At 40.2% G+C, this 17990-nt stretch overlaps 1 protein-coding gene across 1 annotated transcript in view; it reads left to right on the forward strand.

The window, feature by feature from the left end:
• The window catches only part of LOC112401623 (collagen alpha-4(VI) chain-like), a 58746-nt gene that overhangs the window by 24072 nt on the left and 16684 nt on the right, over window positions 1–17990 (forward strand). Inside the window, 6 exon segments of the mRNA XM_024747970.1 lie at window positions 3047–3082; window positions 3187–3247; window positions 4531–4595; window positions 6508–6543; window positions 7922–7958; window positions 11044–11537. Of these exon segments, the coding sequence (XP_024603738.1) occupies window positions 3047–3082; window positions 3187–3247; window positions 4531–4595; window positions 6508–6543; window positions 7922–7958; window positions 11044–11537 (729 nt within the window).

The raw sequence follows: 17990 nt of genomic DNA on the forward strand, positions 1-17990 counted from the left end.
TTTATTGTTTGTAGATTTTTGATGATGGCCATTCTGACTGGTGTGAGGTGATATCTCATTGTAGTTTTGATTTGTATTTTTCTAAAAATTAGTGATGTTGAGCATCTTTTCATGTGCCTCTTGGCCATCTGTATGTCATGGATGGACCTGGAGATTATCATACTAAGTGAAGTAAGTCAGACAGAGAAAGACAAATATCATTTATTGCTTATATGAAGAATCAAAAAAATGATACAGGGCTTCCCTGGTGGCACAATGGTTGAGAGTCCGCCTGCCGATGCAGGGGACAAGGGTTCGTGCCCCAGTCCGGGAAGATCCCACCTGCCGCAGAGCACAAATGAACTTATTTACAAAACAGAAACAGACTCAGACTTAGAGAAGAAACTTACGTTTCCTGGCGTGGAGGGCGGGAAGGGTGGGGGAGGGACTGATTGGGAAATTGGGATTGACATGTACACCCTACAATATTTAAAATAGGTAACCAACAAGGACCTACTGTATAGCACAGGGAACTCTGCTCAATATTCTGTAATAACCTAAATGGACAAATAATTTGAAAAAGAATACATACATGTATATATATAAATGAATCACTTTGCTGTACACCTGAAACTAACACAACACTGCTAATCAACTATGCTCCAATATAAAATAAAAATTAGAAGAAAAAAACCCAGGGGCTTCCCTGGTGGCACAGTGGTTAAGAATCTACGTGCCAAGGCAGGGTACAGGGGTTCGAGCTCTGGTCTGGGAAGACCCCACATGCCGCATAGCAACTAAGCCTGTGCACCACAACTACTGAGCCTGTGCTCTAGAGCCCATGAGCCACAACTACTGAGCCCTCGTGCCACAACTACTGAAGCCTGTGCACCTAGAGCTCGTGCTCCACAACAAGAGAAACCACTGCAATGGGAAGCCCACGCACCACAACGAAGAGTAGCCCCCGCTCATTGCAACTAGAGAAAGCCCGTGTGCAGCAACGAAGACACAGCACAGCTGAAAGTAAATAAAAACATAAAATAAATTAGATCAAAATATTTTTTAAAAAAACGAAAAACAGAAAAACCCATGGTGCTAAGTCCAGTGGTCAGTTCTCTGCCCTCATTGTGTTCCGTGTCTCAGCAGCATTTGACAGAGATGATAATGGGCTTGTTCTTTAAACCTTTGCTCACTCAACTTCCAGCACATACCACTTCCCTGGTTTTTCCTGGCTGATCTTGGCTGGATCTTCTGAATGTTCTTGAACTCTAAATGTTGAGGACTCAAGACTCTATCCTCATATTTCTCTCCCTCGTCACTCACTCCTCAGGTGACCTTATCCAGTCTCTTAGCATCAAGTGCCATCTGTCCTCTGATCTCAGTTTACTTCTCTAGCTTGGACCAATCTCTTAAGCTCCAAATATGTTTCTACTTGCTTATCTCATAGGCACCTGAAAGTTGGCATGTCCCCAAGCAAATTTTTTCTTCTTCTTTTGTTTTCTAATCTTTTATTATGGAAAAATTCAAACATATATACAAGTGGAGAGACTAATATGATGATACCTCCTCCTGTGTATATATTACCTAGCTCAAACAATGAAAAATGCTTGGCCAATTTAGTTTTGTTTTATTTATAGTCCCACTCACGTTTTCCCACTCCCCCCCCAATTATTTTGAAGCAAATACCAGATATCATATATTTCATGCATAAATATTTCAGCTTGCATCTCTAAAAGATTCTTTAAAAATATAACCACAATACCATCACCACACCTAAGAATGAGCAATGATCCTTTAATATCATCAAACATCCAGTCAGCCCAAACTGATTCACCTGCCCTTCCTCCTGCCTTCCCCATTTTGGAAAGTGGAGACTCCATCCCACCAGTTACTTAAAACAGATGCTTGTTTCCTCTTTAATAAGTCTCTTTCTCTCACCCCTTACATTTAATCCATCAACACTTAAGGGTCAGTCTATCTTCAGAATATATACAGCATGTCATTCTGTCTCACCACCACCACTGCTGCACTCTGGGCAAGCCAACATGATTTAGCACCTGGATTAGTGTCAGAGCCACCTAACTGTTCCCACTGCTTCTGCCCTTCTAGTTAGCTTTCTTTGAAGGAACCAGAACCATCTTGTAAATACAGAGGCAGGTCATGTCACTTCTTTACACAAAACCCAGCCATGGCTCCCGATGGCATTCAGAGTTAACCCCACTGTTATGTGGCCCACAAGATTTTACATAACTGCCCCTCCCCATCCCATTATTCTGCTTCATTGTTGGTCAAACACAGCACACATTCATACCCTTGTTTATGGTTTTCACATACTCTTTCCTCTGCCTGGGATGCTCTACTTCCACACATCTGCTTGGCTTGCTTCCTGAATTCAGGCTGGTCTTTACCCAAATGCTACCTTTACAAAATGGTTTTGCCTGACCCCCTTATATAAAATAGCTAACCCCTCACCCTTACATTCTTTATTTCTTAATCCTTTTTCTGGAATAGCATTGATCTTACCCTGGCAGACTTTACATCTCTTTCTCACTAGCAGGTAAGTTCCTTGACAGCAGGGTCTTTGTTCTGTTCACCATGGAATTCCCAACACCTAGAGACATGCCTGGCACACAGTAGGTGCTAAATAAATACTTCTTGAATGAATACTTGCTTGGTAGTATGTCTTTGGTCTGGCAATGATCATCTGCTTCCTAGCAGTCAATTTGGTGGCCCTTCCCTTGGTTTCAATTGGATCATATCTCTGGTTATTTAAACTGATAGATAAATAAAAATGCACAAGAAGAAAGTTTTATTACACAATATATCAAGAAGGGAGGAAGAATTTGTAAAAATCACTTGCATGTTGCTTTGTATTGAATTATAGAAATAAAATACGGCCACTTGGGAGTAGCTTAAGATAACAGCCTTTGCGATAGTTGTTTTTTCTGGCACCTGTTTTGAGTTTGTTTTCTCAAAATTATAGTATCTTCTTTTTCCCCCAAGGAATGCCAGAGAAAGACTTAATCACATGACACTAAACAAGACCTTATCTCATTTCTGAAACTAGGGGGAACCTGGATTTCCTGGCTACCCTGGTGCACAAGTAAGAAGATATCTTTTAGGGCCTGACATCTGGTATGCAGCATGTGTCATTTATTTGTACTTATTTTTCTTTACACTCATCGTTCTACTTTTGATTCTATTAAGGGAGAAGATGGTGACCTGGGCCACCAAGGAGAGAAGGGGGCAAAGGGAATCAGAGGGAAGAGGGTAAGAACCAAAGGAATTTCCCCAGATCTATAGAGGCCCACATCATGACAGTCTACTCACAGGACTATACTTCCACTGGGTTAATGGACTTCTTAGCAGGAAGCCCATGTCCTCGTCAGAATATTCTACACCTTCCTGGTCACTCCCCACTTAGTCCCATTATCATTTATCTTCTGAATGCAAATGCAGCTCACCAAACCATAACAACAGAAAATTCAAGTTGGAGTTTCAGTTATGTAATATCAACCTTTTAAAGAACAAGTTTGGAGACACTTCTGTCTTTGGTAAATCTAGACATCATTTGAAAAAGTATTGGTTTAGCTGCAGGGCAAATATTACTGTTTCTTTAAGATTCTTCCAAGCTTTTACTTTCTCTTAGCTATTCTAGGACTAAACTCTCAAGAATGTGGCTGCCATCTTGGTGGACTTGGAGTCAAGTTTTTCTCTGTGCTTTATAGAGTCTACCAATAAAACCCATTCCTTCAGGTTCAGAAGATTCAGTATTGAAGAGCCACAATCACTACCATCTCTTTTTGGAAAGAGTAACCTTGTGGATACCTAACAACTTGGTAGTATTTAGTTGATATACATTAGAGGGCAAGGCCTTCTGGGAAAAGAACATGGACTAGTGTTCAATGTAGAAGAGAGGAACGGAAAGAGAATGTATATTGTCTGGGCACCCAATAACTGGTATTTTCATAAACTGGCAAGGACATAAAGGAAAATTTGAACTATGTCTAACTTGGCTTGCTACTGGCTAATATTACCCTGCTCAGCTAAACTTCTCTCTCTTGTTTTAAAATTAAAAAAAGATAAAGTGTCAATTATACGCAGATAATGCTGTGTCAGTTCAAATCCCTGTCAGATAAGCAGTGAGTCCATGGTCAGCATAGACCTTTTCTGAGACACTGAAGACCAGAAGATTCCTTTCTCCTGATGCCTGACCTTCAATACACATTTCCTGCATTCATTTAATTATATGACCTGGAGTCTCAGCTGAATATCAAGACATACTTTAAGTGTTTGTGTGAATTTACACATGTTGGCTGGGGTTAGGTATGTATGGGGGGGACTTAGATGGTTCCCACAAAGACCTCCCCATCCCCCCCACCGCCCAGTCTCCATGTCTCACTCTAATGATGACGGTTCATGAACTAACTGGTCCATAGCAGACTCATTAGACTCAGATATAATGACAATTTGGAATCTCAAGGTGGGTCTATTGGTTTTAATCAAGTCGTGTTCAAGGGGGAAGCTTATCCCTTTGGTTTGGTCATTTTTGGGGTAATGCTGGATTTCCTGGATTCGTTGGAACTCCAGGTGACCCAGGCCCTCCAGGACCAGTGGTAACATGGATTTCTCCTTTCTTTTATTTTCAACCTTTGTGTAAAATTGAATAAGGATTTGATGAGACATCTCTAAGAAGAAACAAACATTTAAAATGCACAGGAGGAGCTATATAGGGAATGTGCCAAATTCACTTTGGAGGACATTAGCTTCAAGTTCTTACACAGTATAGTATTTATTAAATATAGATATTTTGACTTGAACATGGGGAAGATATGGAGTGGCTGCAGATTCATGGATCTGTCTAAGTACATAAAACAATACGTAAAGCTCACTGGAAAGTGCGTTTATCAGTGTAAACAAGATGAGCGGCAACATTTCTGCAAAAACCAGAAAGAAATCCTAACAAAATCTGACATTTATATAATCTTATCCACACTGACAATGTTGCGAGCCCACAGATATTTGTAAAATTCCTTGGAAGGTCATTTGGTATGAAAGGAAAGACTAGAGGTGGTTGTCGTTTTGCCCCATGCCTGTCTTAAGAGATGAGGCCATCATCCGTGAAGGAAGGTGCAGTGAGTCAGCTGCGGGTTGAACCAGGTGGTTTCACTGCAGTTTAGGGTTTGCTGGAGAGATGCACAAAAATCTTAAAAGAAGAAGGACCACCATGCCCATTTTACAGATAAAGAAACAAAGGCTGAGGAGATTATAGTGAGCTGCAGGAAGTCACAAATGACTGCCTCGTAGAGTACAAATAAGCACGAGGTTCTCCAGACTCCCAGAGTGGCTGGAGTCAGGCAGATCTGTTGTGAAGGGCTCCAGGGAAGACTTGTGTAATGCTAGGGAATAGATAGGGCAGTGGTGGGAGGCCTGAGGAGAAGAGGTAGGGGAGGACAGGGGTCCACTTTAGAACTGCCTATAAGTGGTCCTGGGATCTTGAATGGCCTTTTCCTGAATTTGATCCTAAACTGTGGCTTGGGGCTTCCCTGGTGGCACAGTGGTTGAGAATCTGCCTGCCAATTCAGGGTACATGGATTCGAGCTCTGGTCCAGGAAGATCCCACATGCTGTGGAGCAACTAAGCCCGTGTGCCACAACTACTGAGCCTGCACTCTAGAGCTCGCGAGCCACAACTACTGAAGCCTGTGCACCTAGAGTCTGTGCTCCACAACAAGAGAAGCCACCACAATGAGAAACCCCGGCACCACAGCGAAGAGTAGCCCCCTCTCGTTGCAACTAGAGAAAGCCTGTGTGCAGCAATGAAGACCCAATGCAGCCAAAAATAATACAGCCAAAAATAATAAATAAATAAGATAAATAAATTAAAAAAAAAGTTCACACACAACTATAAAAAAATTAAAAAGAATCCGCCTGCCAATGCAGAGGACACTGGTTTGAGTCCTGGTCCAGGAAGATCCCACATGCTGTAGAGCAACTAAGCCCATGTGCCACAACTACTGAGCTTGTGCTCTAGAGCCTGCAAGCCACAACTACTGAAGTCCATGCGCCTAGAGTCTGTGCTCCGCAACAAGAGAAGCCACCGCAATGAGAAGCCTGCGCAGTGCAATGAAGATTATCTCCCGCTCGCTGCAACTAGAAAAGCCTGTGTGCAGCAACGAAGACCCAACACAGCCAAAAATAAAATAAAAAACATTAATTAATTAAAAAAAACAAACCCAAAAAACAAAAAACCAAAAAAATCTGTAGCTTAGTCTCAAAATAACCTGGTCTCCTAAGAGTCTTTCTGTAGCATCTCCCTGGGCACCCTGGACTCTGAGGTCTGGGATACATCTCCTAGACACTCTGACCTCCTTCCTTAAGGAGTCAGACAGAACTTCAGGCCCAGGAGCAAGGCAGAAGGAGGTCTCTGTAGCATGGTGAGCTTTCTCAAACTCTCTTGCCAACTCTTCAGAATAATGTGTTGAACTTCCAGAATCTTGCATGTGAAACCCATTTCTGTTCTTTCCAGGGCATCAAGGGCCCCAAAGGTGTGATAGATATGATGGTAGGTGAAGATTTTTAAAAATATTTTCAAGGATATCTTTTATTTCTTCAGACATACAAAACGTAGTTATTTTATATTTTCTATCTGATTATTCCAATATCTGAAATAGTTACAGAATCTGTTGTTTCTGCTGGTGTGAAGATTTTTTTTTTTTTTTTTTTTTTAGTTTTTTTTTTTTGGTGGTACGCGGACATCTCACTGCTGTGGCCTCTCCCGTTGCGGAGCACAGGCTCCGGACGCGCAGGCTCACCGGTCACGGCTCATGGGCCCAGCCACTCTGCAGCATGTGGGATCTTCCCGGACCGGGGCACGAACCTGTGTCCCCTGCATCGGCAGGCAGACCCTCAACCACTGCGCCACCAGGGAAGCCCTGGTGTGAAGATTTTAATTGTAAATTTTAAAACACAAAACTTTCCACTTTCACAAAATAGAAATCTGTAAAGATTCTTTAGTTTCTCCTCTTGTAAGTTCTCTTAGTACTTTAAGTTTATAGACTTTACTCTGGTAGGTTGTAACCAAATCAAATAAAAGGAGTAGAATAATATTTTAAATATTTAAACAATATTTTAAATATTTTCAAGAGTAAAATAATATTTTAAATCTGGATGTTTTTGAGAAATACCAGTTGGCATGAAAGGAAAGACTTTGAGGTTACTACCCCAGTGGAGGTGGGGGGGGGAAAGGCTTTTTGTAATGTTCAAAAATTGCTTGTAAAGTATTCATAAGCCAACACATAGTATAGTACAGGCCACTGTGTCTTATGGCACACCTGAAAATGATCTCAGTCTTATGATGATTTTTCATCACCCAAGTACAAAAATACTATTGAGGGGAGGGTAGGGAAGGACGTGGGGCAACTGAGGAGCAGGAAGTGATGGGGTCAAGGGGAGAACAGAACAGAGAGGAAGGGATCAAAGGAATGAAACAATTCTAGGGGAGGTGTTGGGGGTAGAATATCTTGCCTGTCATTCTAAAGAAATGTTACAGAAATCGCTAAGGTAGAGATCCAAGAATTTAAGGCATTTTTCTGCCTTCTGTGCTGACATTCCTGGAATTAAACTTCTTCAAAATCAGATTTGATTCCATTCCTTTGTGAGGCAGATTTTTTTAAAAAAAGAAGCGTTCCCCTTATCTACCTATCTCTAATAGTATGGGCAGTATATTGTATATAAAATAGTTTAAAAATATCCACTGGATCCAGAAATATGACTTCTGGAAAGTTCCATCTGTTGTAATAACTTTGAGGTTTTCTGTTGTGGATTAAAAAGCTTCAGATAAGCTGGGATAACATCCATACGACATTTCTAAGTCATGATGGTGAGGAGGAATATGCTTCAAATTAAGTACTCTTTCCTTTCTTTCTCCATTTTTCTAACAGCCTTGTGAAATCATCAATTTTGGTCGTGAAATTTGCTGTAAGTTGTTGGGAAAGGCTAGAAAGGAGCCAGGGGTGTGAAGTGGGAATGGATCATGCACTGAGAACATAAGTCACCTGGGGTTTGGAGGTGCCATGGTCCATCATGGGAAGCTCTTATAATTTAACATATACAGCTCAGTCCCCACTGGGTAAGTAATCTTCCCCAACGTGGTCTCAGAAGTGAAGTGGATGATATGGAGAACAGTATGGAGGTTCCTCAAAAAACTAAAAACAGAGCTACCATACAATCCTGCAATCCCTCTCCTGGGCATACATCTGGAGAAAACCGTAATTTAAAAAGATACATGCACCACAATGTTCATTGCAGCACTATTTACAATAGCCAAGACCTGGAAGCAAACTAAATGTCCATCGACAGATGAATGGACAGAGATGTCGTACATATACACAATGGGATACTAGTCAGCCATTAAAAAAAAATGAAATAATGCCATTTGCAGCAACATGGATGGACCTAGAGATTATCATGCTAAGTAAGTCAGATAGAGAAAGACAAATCTCATATGATATCACTTGTATGTGGAATCTAAAAAAAGTTACAAATGAACTTATTTATAAAACAGAAATAGACCCACAGACATAGAAGACAAACTTATGGTTACCAAAAGGGAAAGGGGAGAGGAACAAATTAGGAGTTTGGGATTAACATATACACACTACTATACATAAAATAGATAACCAACAAGGACCTACTGTATAGCACAGGGAACTATACTCAATATTTTGTAATAACCTATAAGGGAAAAAAATCTGTAAAAGAATGTATGATACATATATGTGTATAACTAATCAGTTTGCTGTACACGTGAAACTAACACGATATTATAAATCAACTATACTTCAGTAAAATAAAATTAAATTAAAAGAAATGAAGTGGATGAAAGGCATGCCATCTCACCAGTGAAGAAAAATTCCTCTACAATTGGCACCTCATGCAATGCAATGATAATTGCACACCTGCACATCTTGGTGCTTCTTATCACAAAACAGGCAAAGAGAAGCTCTGTTCTTTTATTTCATCCATTTAAACAAGAGGAATCAACAGTGAGCCTTCAGTAAGAAATGGGTCTTTTAAAATTAACATTTGTGTTTTAAAAATGGAACTGTGAATCATCAAATCTTAAGTAATGCTTTGTCACATTCCCAGATTGTAATTCTTTGTCTTCAATGTACTCCAGGATATTTGCATCCTATAATATACACATTTCTCCACTTACTGGCAATAGGCAGTGAACATTGACTTGGCAAATTGTTTAGTTTGGGTTTTCTCCACAATCATCCCACCACTATTATGCTGACTCTCCCATATTCTGTCCATTCCCATCCAGTTGCTGTTCAGGGAGATTCTGGAATTTTTTTTCCTAAAAATCATAAAGAATAATACCATCACCTTGACCACAAAGGAAAAGAGTTTCAGAGTTAAAAGTTAAACCTCTTTTACATTCAGGAGCACTGTAAAGTCAAAAACAAACAGAAAAATGGGGAAAATATATGCAATATAAGCAATGAACCCAGGGAAAGGCCCTAGCTTCTTTACTCTATCATGTTGAAATATATAAAATCACTGCTACTCAATCATTTTCATCTACAAACACAGATATTTCATATTTGCTAAACCTAAGTGTAAAAAACTCTTTTAGATTGAAAACGGGCCAAAAACATGAATGGAGGATTCAGAAAAGAAAAAAATACAAGAAACCTGTAAAAATGTCTGACCTCACAAGAAGTCAAAGAATACAAATTACAATAAGTTTTTTTTTTGTTTCAAATTGGAAATTTTTTTAAGATGAGGAAAAAAAATCCCTATCCAGAGTTGAGAAATGTAGGCATGTCAATTGGCACAATTTTTCTGAAGAGTCATTGGACAATACATATCAAAAGTCATAATTGTAGACCTATTTGGAGCTGTAATTGGACAGAAATGAACAGATACAAGTTCAAGTATTCTCATCACAAAGGGATGTTGGCAGAAGAAATCATGAGACATCATAGGAGACCAGATGATACTGCTCTAAATTTACTGATGGAAGGAATATCATAAAGTGAAAAAAGATTCAGAATAGAGCATATCCTAAGCTCCAAGTCTTATAAAATGAAATAAAACAAATGGTAGATATACATATATACACATATATATGATAAATTAAGGGTAATTTTAATATACTGTTTTCTAGTATTTTCCATGAAAATATATTGCTTGTGTATATACACTTATACATAATATATGCAATATACAATTAATATTATTACTAACATTAATAAACATATTAATAACCAACAATACAATAATTAATAATAATACTATTAATAATTAATTACGAATATTACTATATTTTATTATATAGAATTTAAGATATGTGTGTATGCATATGTGTGTGTATATATAGTTTCTGAGTAGCTAAGTGTATTAGATTTAAGTTCAGTACAGTGTGACTCAGTGCTCAAATGCAGGGACACCAACATAGTCCTCAAATCAGCCTGGAGGTAGCCAGTCCCGGGATGATGGAGCACCATGGTGCCTAGGGATGTGTGCCCAGGGATGCAGCCTCTTTATATTTTCCTGCACTGCCACTGGGGTGGGGATACTGTTTCCGAAATCACCTCATGGTCCAAGATGTCTATCAAGCTTCAGCCAGCAGGTAAAGGAAAGGATACTTTTTCAAGGTTGTACCTCCCATGGTTCTAATTCTGTTATCCAGAGCTTAGTAAGATGCTACCCCACTGGGAAATGTACCCTTTGTTCCAGGCAGCCATATACGCAGCCAGAGACTGGGTTTCTGTTACCATGGAAAAAAGGGAGAGAAGATATTGGAGAGCAAGGTGAGGTCTCTCTGCCACACTCAGGCAGAACTCGGAGAGGCTTGAATTTCTCAGAGGAGATGGTTTTCATACTGAAGCTGGCAAACGTGGCTTCGTCTATGTCAACTAACAACGTCTTTTCTCTCCAAAATCGTTTCCCTTCTAGCCTGTTCAGGTAAATAACATTTCTTCTTATTCACTCCAACCTTCATCCGTTTACAGACATTACAGACAATCCTAAATCTGTGTATCCACGTGTCTAGGTGTTTCCGAATGCCCAGTGTTCCCGACCGAGGTGGTCTTCGCCTTGGACGTGTCAAATGACGTCTCCCAGTTGGATTTCGAGAGGATGAGAGGCATTTTACTACCTCTGTTGATGAAGACGGAAATCAATGGGAGTAACTGCCCCACGGGTGCCCGGGTGGCCATCGTCTCCTACGACAGCAAAACAGATTACGTGGTTCGCTTCTCCGACCATAAGGGGAGGCCCGCGCTCCTGCAGGAGGTCAGGGGACTCGCCCTGGCAGGGTCCTCTAGCAGCAGGAACCTTGGGGACTCCATGAGGTTTGTGGTGAGACATGTATTCAAGCGCGTGCGCGCGGACCGCCTCCTGAGGAAGGTGGCCGTGCTCTTCCAGGCGGGCTGGATCCAGGATGCAGGTTCCATCAGCACAGCCACGCCGGAGCTCAGTGCGCTGGACATCACCTCTGCGGTCATCACCTTCACAGAGGACCACAACCTCCCAGACGCCCTACTGGTAAGTGGGGGACCGCGGCTGCGCCGGGTTCTGGGGGTTAGTGCCTGGTTCCTGCTCCTCCGCCAAGGAGCACGTGAGGAGTGAGAGCTGGTCAGGGGAAGAATTCTCCAGAAACTGAAGTATATGCGTGGGAGGGGGCAGGTGCGGGGTTGGGGGGATGTCTCATTACAGACTCTGCTACCAGTGCTACTGCTGGTACCTACTGGCCATCCTTGAGCCTCTGTGCCATGTGCCTTTTAAACACTGTCTTATTGAATTATCCCCCAAACTGTATAAGGTAAATGTCATTGTGATCTCCATTTCAGAGATAAGAATACTGAGGCTTAGAGAGAGGTTAAGTATATCATCAAAGATCAAGTATCTGTTGGGGGCAGACCAATTTTATCTGCCTTCACAGCCTGTGCTTAACCACTCTAGGCTAACCTGTATCATGGGGGTCCACAGACTGTAATTTTCTCTCCTCTTTTTTATTTGGGGTATAAAATCCACATCCATATACAAAGTGGGTAAGAGGCACTGATTTTAAGGATACAGCTAGATGGATTTTTGTATATGTTTAAAGCGCTGTGACCTAGACATGGTTCGAGATATTGAATACTTTTGCCATTCTATACGTTTTCTAGTACGACCTTTCCGGCTTCCGTCTGAGCCTTGGTGCAATGTGAATCCTACAGAATGTACTCTTTATATCTGGCTTCTTTCACTCAATGTCTGTTCGTTTGTTCATCCATGTTGTTTATATGAGTAATTTTTTAACTGCTTTTCTGAAGTATTCTAGTGTATATACCATAATTTATTTTTATTTTTTAAAATTGAAGTATAGTTGATTTACAATTTTGTGTTAGTTTCAGGTATACAGCGCAGTGATTCAGATATATATATACTCTTTTTCAGATTCTTTTCCATTATAGGTTATTACAAGATATTGAATATAGTTCCCTGTGTTATACAGTAGATCTTTGTTGGTTACCTATTTTATATATGGCAGTATGTATCTGTTAATCCCAAACTCCTAATTTATCCCTCTCTCCTTTTCCCTTTGGTAACCATAAGTTTGTTTTCTATGTGTACCACAATGTATTTATTGATCTATTCTCTAGACTTTACTTTTCTAACTGAAACCCATGTAACACATTCTCATGGAACATCTGGGATGATTTATCAGAATGAAAGGCGATTTCCTTTTTAAGTGATTTCAGGATGCTGATGAATATCAGACTGAGCTACATTCCATTGCCAATATTCAACCGTTTCTGATCTGCGAAAACGGAAGTGTCATATGGTTCAGCCTAAGAGCTAAGGAATTCAGCTGTGTTAGACCATTTAATTTTCTCTGAAGGTTGGGTGTGTAGCGCGAGTGTTAGGTGAGAGATTTTGTTGACACAGCTGTGAATATGCTTCTAAGATCAATAGGTAAGATCATGACAGCTTGTGAACTGTTGGGAAGGATGGACAAAATATCTTGAGTTTTCAGAAATAAAGTTAAGATGCAGAGGGTGAGTCCCTTGTTCCCTGTTAATCCCTCTTGCCTCCCGGGGTGTCTGGACAGGGATGAGTTGGAGGATGGTGGCAACTCTCAGTGGATTAGTAAAGGCAGGGTGAAACAAGTCACACTTTATTTTTTTTTATTTTTATTGAAGTATAATTGACTTATAATATTTTATTAGTTTCAGGTGTGTACAGCATAGTGATTTGATATTTTTATACATACAAAATGGTCACCATAATAAGTCTAGTTATGATATGTCACCGTACAAAGATATTACATAGTTATTGACTATATTCCCCACACTGTACATTTTATAGCTGTGACTCATACATTTTGTAACAGGAATTTTGTACCTCTTTTTTTATTTTTATAACTTTATTTATTTTATTTATTTATTTTTGGCTGCATTGGGTCTTCTTTGCTGTGCATGGACTTTCTCTAGTTGTGGTGAGCGGGGGCTACTCTTCATTGTGGTGCACGGGCTTCTCATTGCAGTGGCTTCTCTTGTTGTGGAGCATGGGCTCTAGGCGTGCAGGCTTCAGTAGTTGTGGCTCGCAGGCTCTAGAGCACAGGCTCAGTAGTTGTGGCGCAGGAACTTAGTTGCTCTGCAGCATGTGGGATCTTCCCGGACCAGGGCTCGAACCCATGTACCCTGTATTGGCAGGTGGATCCTTAACCACTGCACCACCAGGGAAGCCTGGAATTTTGTACTCTTAACCTCCCTCACCTATTTCTCTCATCCACCCACGCTCCTCCCTCTGGCAACCACCAGTTTGTTCTCTGTATCTATGAGTCTGTTTCTGTTTTACGTTTGTTCATTTTTTTTGTTTCTTAGATTCCACACATGAGTGAAATCATATGGTAGTTTTCTTTCTCCATTCTGACTAATTTCACTTAGCATAATACCCTTTAGGTCCATCCATGTTGTCACAAATGGCAAGACTTCATTCTCTTTGTGGCTAAGTAATATTCCATTGTGTGTGTGTGTATACACACATCTCTATATATTTATGTGTGTGTGTGTGTATATATATATATAAAACATCTTCTTTATCCATTGATCTATTGAAGGACACTTAGGTTGCTTCCATTTTGTAGCTGTTGTAAATAATCCTGCCATGAACATAAGTGTGCATATATCTTTTTGAATCTGTGTTTTGTTTTCTTTGGGTAAATACCCAGAAGTGAAATTGCTGGATCATATGGTAGTTCTATTTTTAATTTTTGAGGAACTGCTATACAGTTTTCCACAGTGGCTGCACCAATTTACACTCCCACCAACAGTGCATGAGGGTTCCCTTTTCTCCACATTCTCACAAACACTTGTTATTTGTTCTCTCTCTTTTTTTTTTAACTATCAAAAATTCTTTATTTTGAAAAACAATGTAATCAATTTGACATAATTTATATATTGAACCTGTGGTACACACACACAATGAAATTAATTAAAAAAATTTTTTGCATTTAAAAAATATTTTCAAGGGTATTTGATTTACAATGTTGTGGGTTTTTTTTTTAACATCTTTATTGGAGTATGATTGCTTTACAATGGTGTGTTAGTTTCTGCTTTATAACAAAGTGAATCAGTTATACATATGTTCCCATATCTATTTGTTCTCTTTTTGATGATAGACATTCTGACAGGTATGAGGTTATATCTCATTGTGGTTTTGATTTCCCTGATGGTTAGTGATGTTGAGCATCTTTTCATGTATCCAATGTCATCTGTATGTCTTTGGAAAAATATTCAGCTCCTCTGCCCATTTTGTAATTGGGTTGTTTGTTTGCTTTTTGATGTTGAGTTGTATGAGTTCTTTCTATACTTACTGGATATACGGTTTGCAAATATCTTCTCCCATTCAGTAGGCTGCCTTTTCTTTTTGTTGATGGTTTCTTTCCTTCACTGTGCAAAAGCTTTTTAGTTTAATGTAGTCCCATTTGTTTATTTTTGCTTTTGTTTCAAATACATAACAGTTTAAATTAGAGATGGAACTTTTGTCTTTGGCTCTTTCATCAATAACAAGGTGCTGTAGAAAAAGTCTCTTTGTCTTTCTGAGTCTCATTTTGCTCAGCTCTAAAATGGAGAGAGTGTCACAACTTGATGTTATTTAAGGCTCCTATCCAGGTGTAATTATCTACTTTTTAAAAGGCATTTCCCTAACATTTGGAGAGTGATACTCAGGGTACAATTATGATTAACCCCACCCAATTGTTCATCAGTGCTGCTCTCTGAGAGGGGATCATGGGCAGACAGCATCTGGATGGTCCTTTGTCAAGATGTTCTGGCCCTCTCAGCTGCTTTAGGTGAGAGTGAAAGAATGACATAGTGTGTGAGAAGAAACTGCCAGCTTAAAGGTACTTGCATCTCAGTTCTGTCCTTTCTTTCTGCTCTTCTCTTCATTTCTTAGACATATTCTTGCCCCAGGATGCTGCGGGATGAGTCTGTTCCTTCAATTTAACAATTTAGAAAGTTGTTAAATGGTACTTGCCAGCTCAGATGTAGTGAATGACCTCAGTTCTGGTGACATTGGCAAGGAGAGAAACCATAAAAACGATAACCCCATCCTCAGAGACTTTCAACAAATCCTCATTTCTTCACAACTGGGCATATTGCATCTCATAACCTTCCCTACCCTGTGCTTTATCCTTAGTGGAATCCAGTTAGGAGAGTGGGAATGTCCTGTAATTTTCCTTCTGAATTATCTGCTTGAGGGCTCCCTTTGACAATCTGTGGGGCTTTTGTCTTTCACCTCTATGTTATTTTATTTTTCAGAACAACACCCCCATACTTCTAGAAAAATGATGGTTGTTCAATTTGAAATGATTGTATAAACAGATGCCTAATTTCTCGTCCATTTAAACATGCTTGGAAGTTATGGGGCATATTGGAAAGATTTCTTAAACCATCCATTGAATCAACCTCAGCCCTAAATAAAGCAATATTATAGCATTTGGACGATTCTTGCCTAATCCCATTAAGAACTGTCTAATTGCCTTATGTCTCAAAACATAAGACTTAATGTGCCCCTCTTTTTTAAGGTCAAAAAGTGGAGGATTATAGGGAAAATGCAATTTGTTTGCCTCATTTCGAATTTCATTTTTCTTTATAAAAAATCTAGCACTTGTTCCTTTGAAACAATAGCTAGGAAAATAGCTCACATTTATTGATCCAGATGCTATTCTGAGATCTTCCCACTTATTGATTCATTTAATCCTTACAACAACTCAAACAGATAACTATTATTATGGGTCCATTTTTCAGATGATGAAACTGAGGCCCAGAGAAGTTAAAAAACTTGCTCAAGGTCTGGAATCCCCATTCACAATGAGGTTTTAATTCAAAGTCAAAAACAGGAAAAGAAGATAGTTGAGAAGTTCTAAGCTTTTTCCACGTATTAATTAATTTTATCTATACAAGAACACTATGAGAGAGACTTATGAACTGGCCCTATTTCTATTTCCGTGTACTGCTCTTAAAAAAAAAAAATCCCAAGAATGGAATACTTTCTATCATGCAGAAAAAAACAATTAGCTTTAGCAGATGAAAATATTAAGAGGAAGGCCAATGGGATTAGGGGAGGAGTAATTTTTTAAAAATTGGCATAATTTTAGAATTCAGAAAAGTTGCAGGAGGACATTCATTTTTTTTTTTGAAGGAAGTGTTGGGTTGTCCAGACACCCCTTTCAGAGGCCATGGATGACTCGCTGCTGAGGCCTTGTGGGCTGCTGTTTTCGATTAGATTGTTACCGCCCTAGAGTGAGGATTAGTAGCTGAGGGAAGGAATTAGGCAATGAGGCTTCAAACTCTGGCTTTGTCCATTGTGTAATCTGGACATGTCATTTGGCACTGGTGCCTCAATTTAGTCACCTGTAAAATGGGGATAAACTCACAGGTTTGCTGTGAGAGCTGTAGGAAGTAGTGTCCACAGGGACGTCTGACACTTTCTGTGTATACGCGATGCAGGCCATGGTTATTGCTATCTCCTCAAGGTCATCAGGAATGTGCATTTTCCCAGTAACTCTATATTAAATCAGAAAGCTTCCATTTATTTACAGCGCCTATGAAGTTCCAGCCACCATGCTATGTGCTTTTCATGCCTTGTCATCTTCACCTCTCACTCCTCAAAATGTGGTCCTGGGACCAGCAGCATATCAGCCTCACCCAGGTTTGTGAGAAATGCCAAATCTTAAGCTTTCTCCCTGATCTAATCCATCAGGCTCTGCATTTTTAATAAGATCCCCAGAAGGTTTCCATGAATGTTAAAGTCTGAGGAATTTGGGGCTGATCCTCATACTAATCCTACAAGTTAACCACAATAATACATTTCCCAGAGAAAGTGAGGGAAGCTCTGAGGTGAAGTGACTTGTTATAAATGACACAGTCCTGAATCAACACTCCCGTGTGTCTGGTTCCCTGGTCCCTCCAATGTCGACTCCCAGTGTTCACTGGGGAGTCCAGGAAGAGTCAGCAGCTTCATGGCGTTCCTGGTGGGGCCATGCCATCTGGCAGGAGCTGAAACTGGACACCAGATGGTATCTAACTCTCCCTCTTTAGGGTCCGGTCAGCCCTTCCTTCGTCCAAGGCAAATCTTCCTTCTCAGCACTTGCCTCCTTCCTCTCTCCCCCATTTGCCTGAGCCAACAGCCTCCTCAGTGCAGTCCTAGGAATGAGCATTGTTCCCTGGCCTCTGGCAGCTCAGCCCAGAAGCAGTCAAGCATTGACTTGAACCCTGTGTGCTTCTCCAGCTCAGGGCCCACAGGGCATTCTTTAATATTGGGGGCTGAGGTTTGAGTGTTGTCTGTATCCTTTGAGAACATACCTTTCTATTAAACAAAAGAGGCTGTTCATGCAAATCCCTGTGCTGTATCCTCTCCCGCCCCTTCCCCTTACACTCTTGTCCTTAGTGCCCAACTAGTCTCATCAGAGCACAACTCGATATTCAGAAGCAAAGTTGGTTGAGGGAA

Source organism: Neophocaena asiaeorientalis, unplaced genomic scaffold, assembly GCF_003031525.2.
Source record: "Neophocaena asiaeorientalis asiaeorientalis breed wild unplaced genomic scaffold, Neophocaena_asiaeorientalis_V1.1 scaffold33, whole genome shotgun sequence".
Taxonomy (NCBI): Eukaryota; Metazoa; Chordata; class Mammalia; order Artiodactyla; family Phocoenidae; genus Neophocaena; species Neophocaena asiaeorientalis.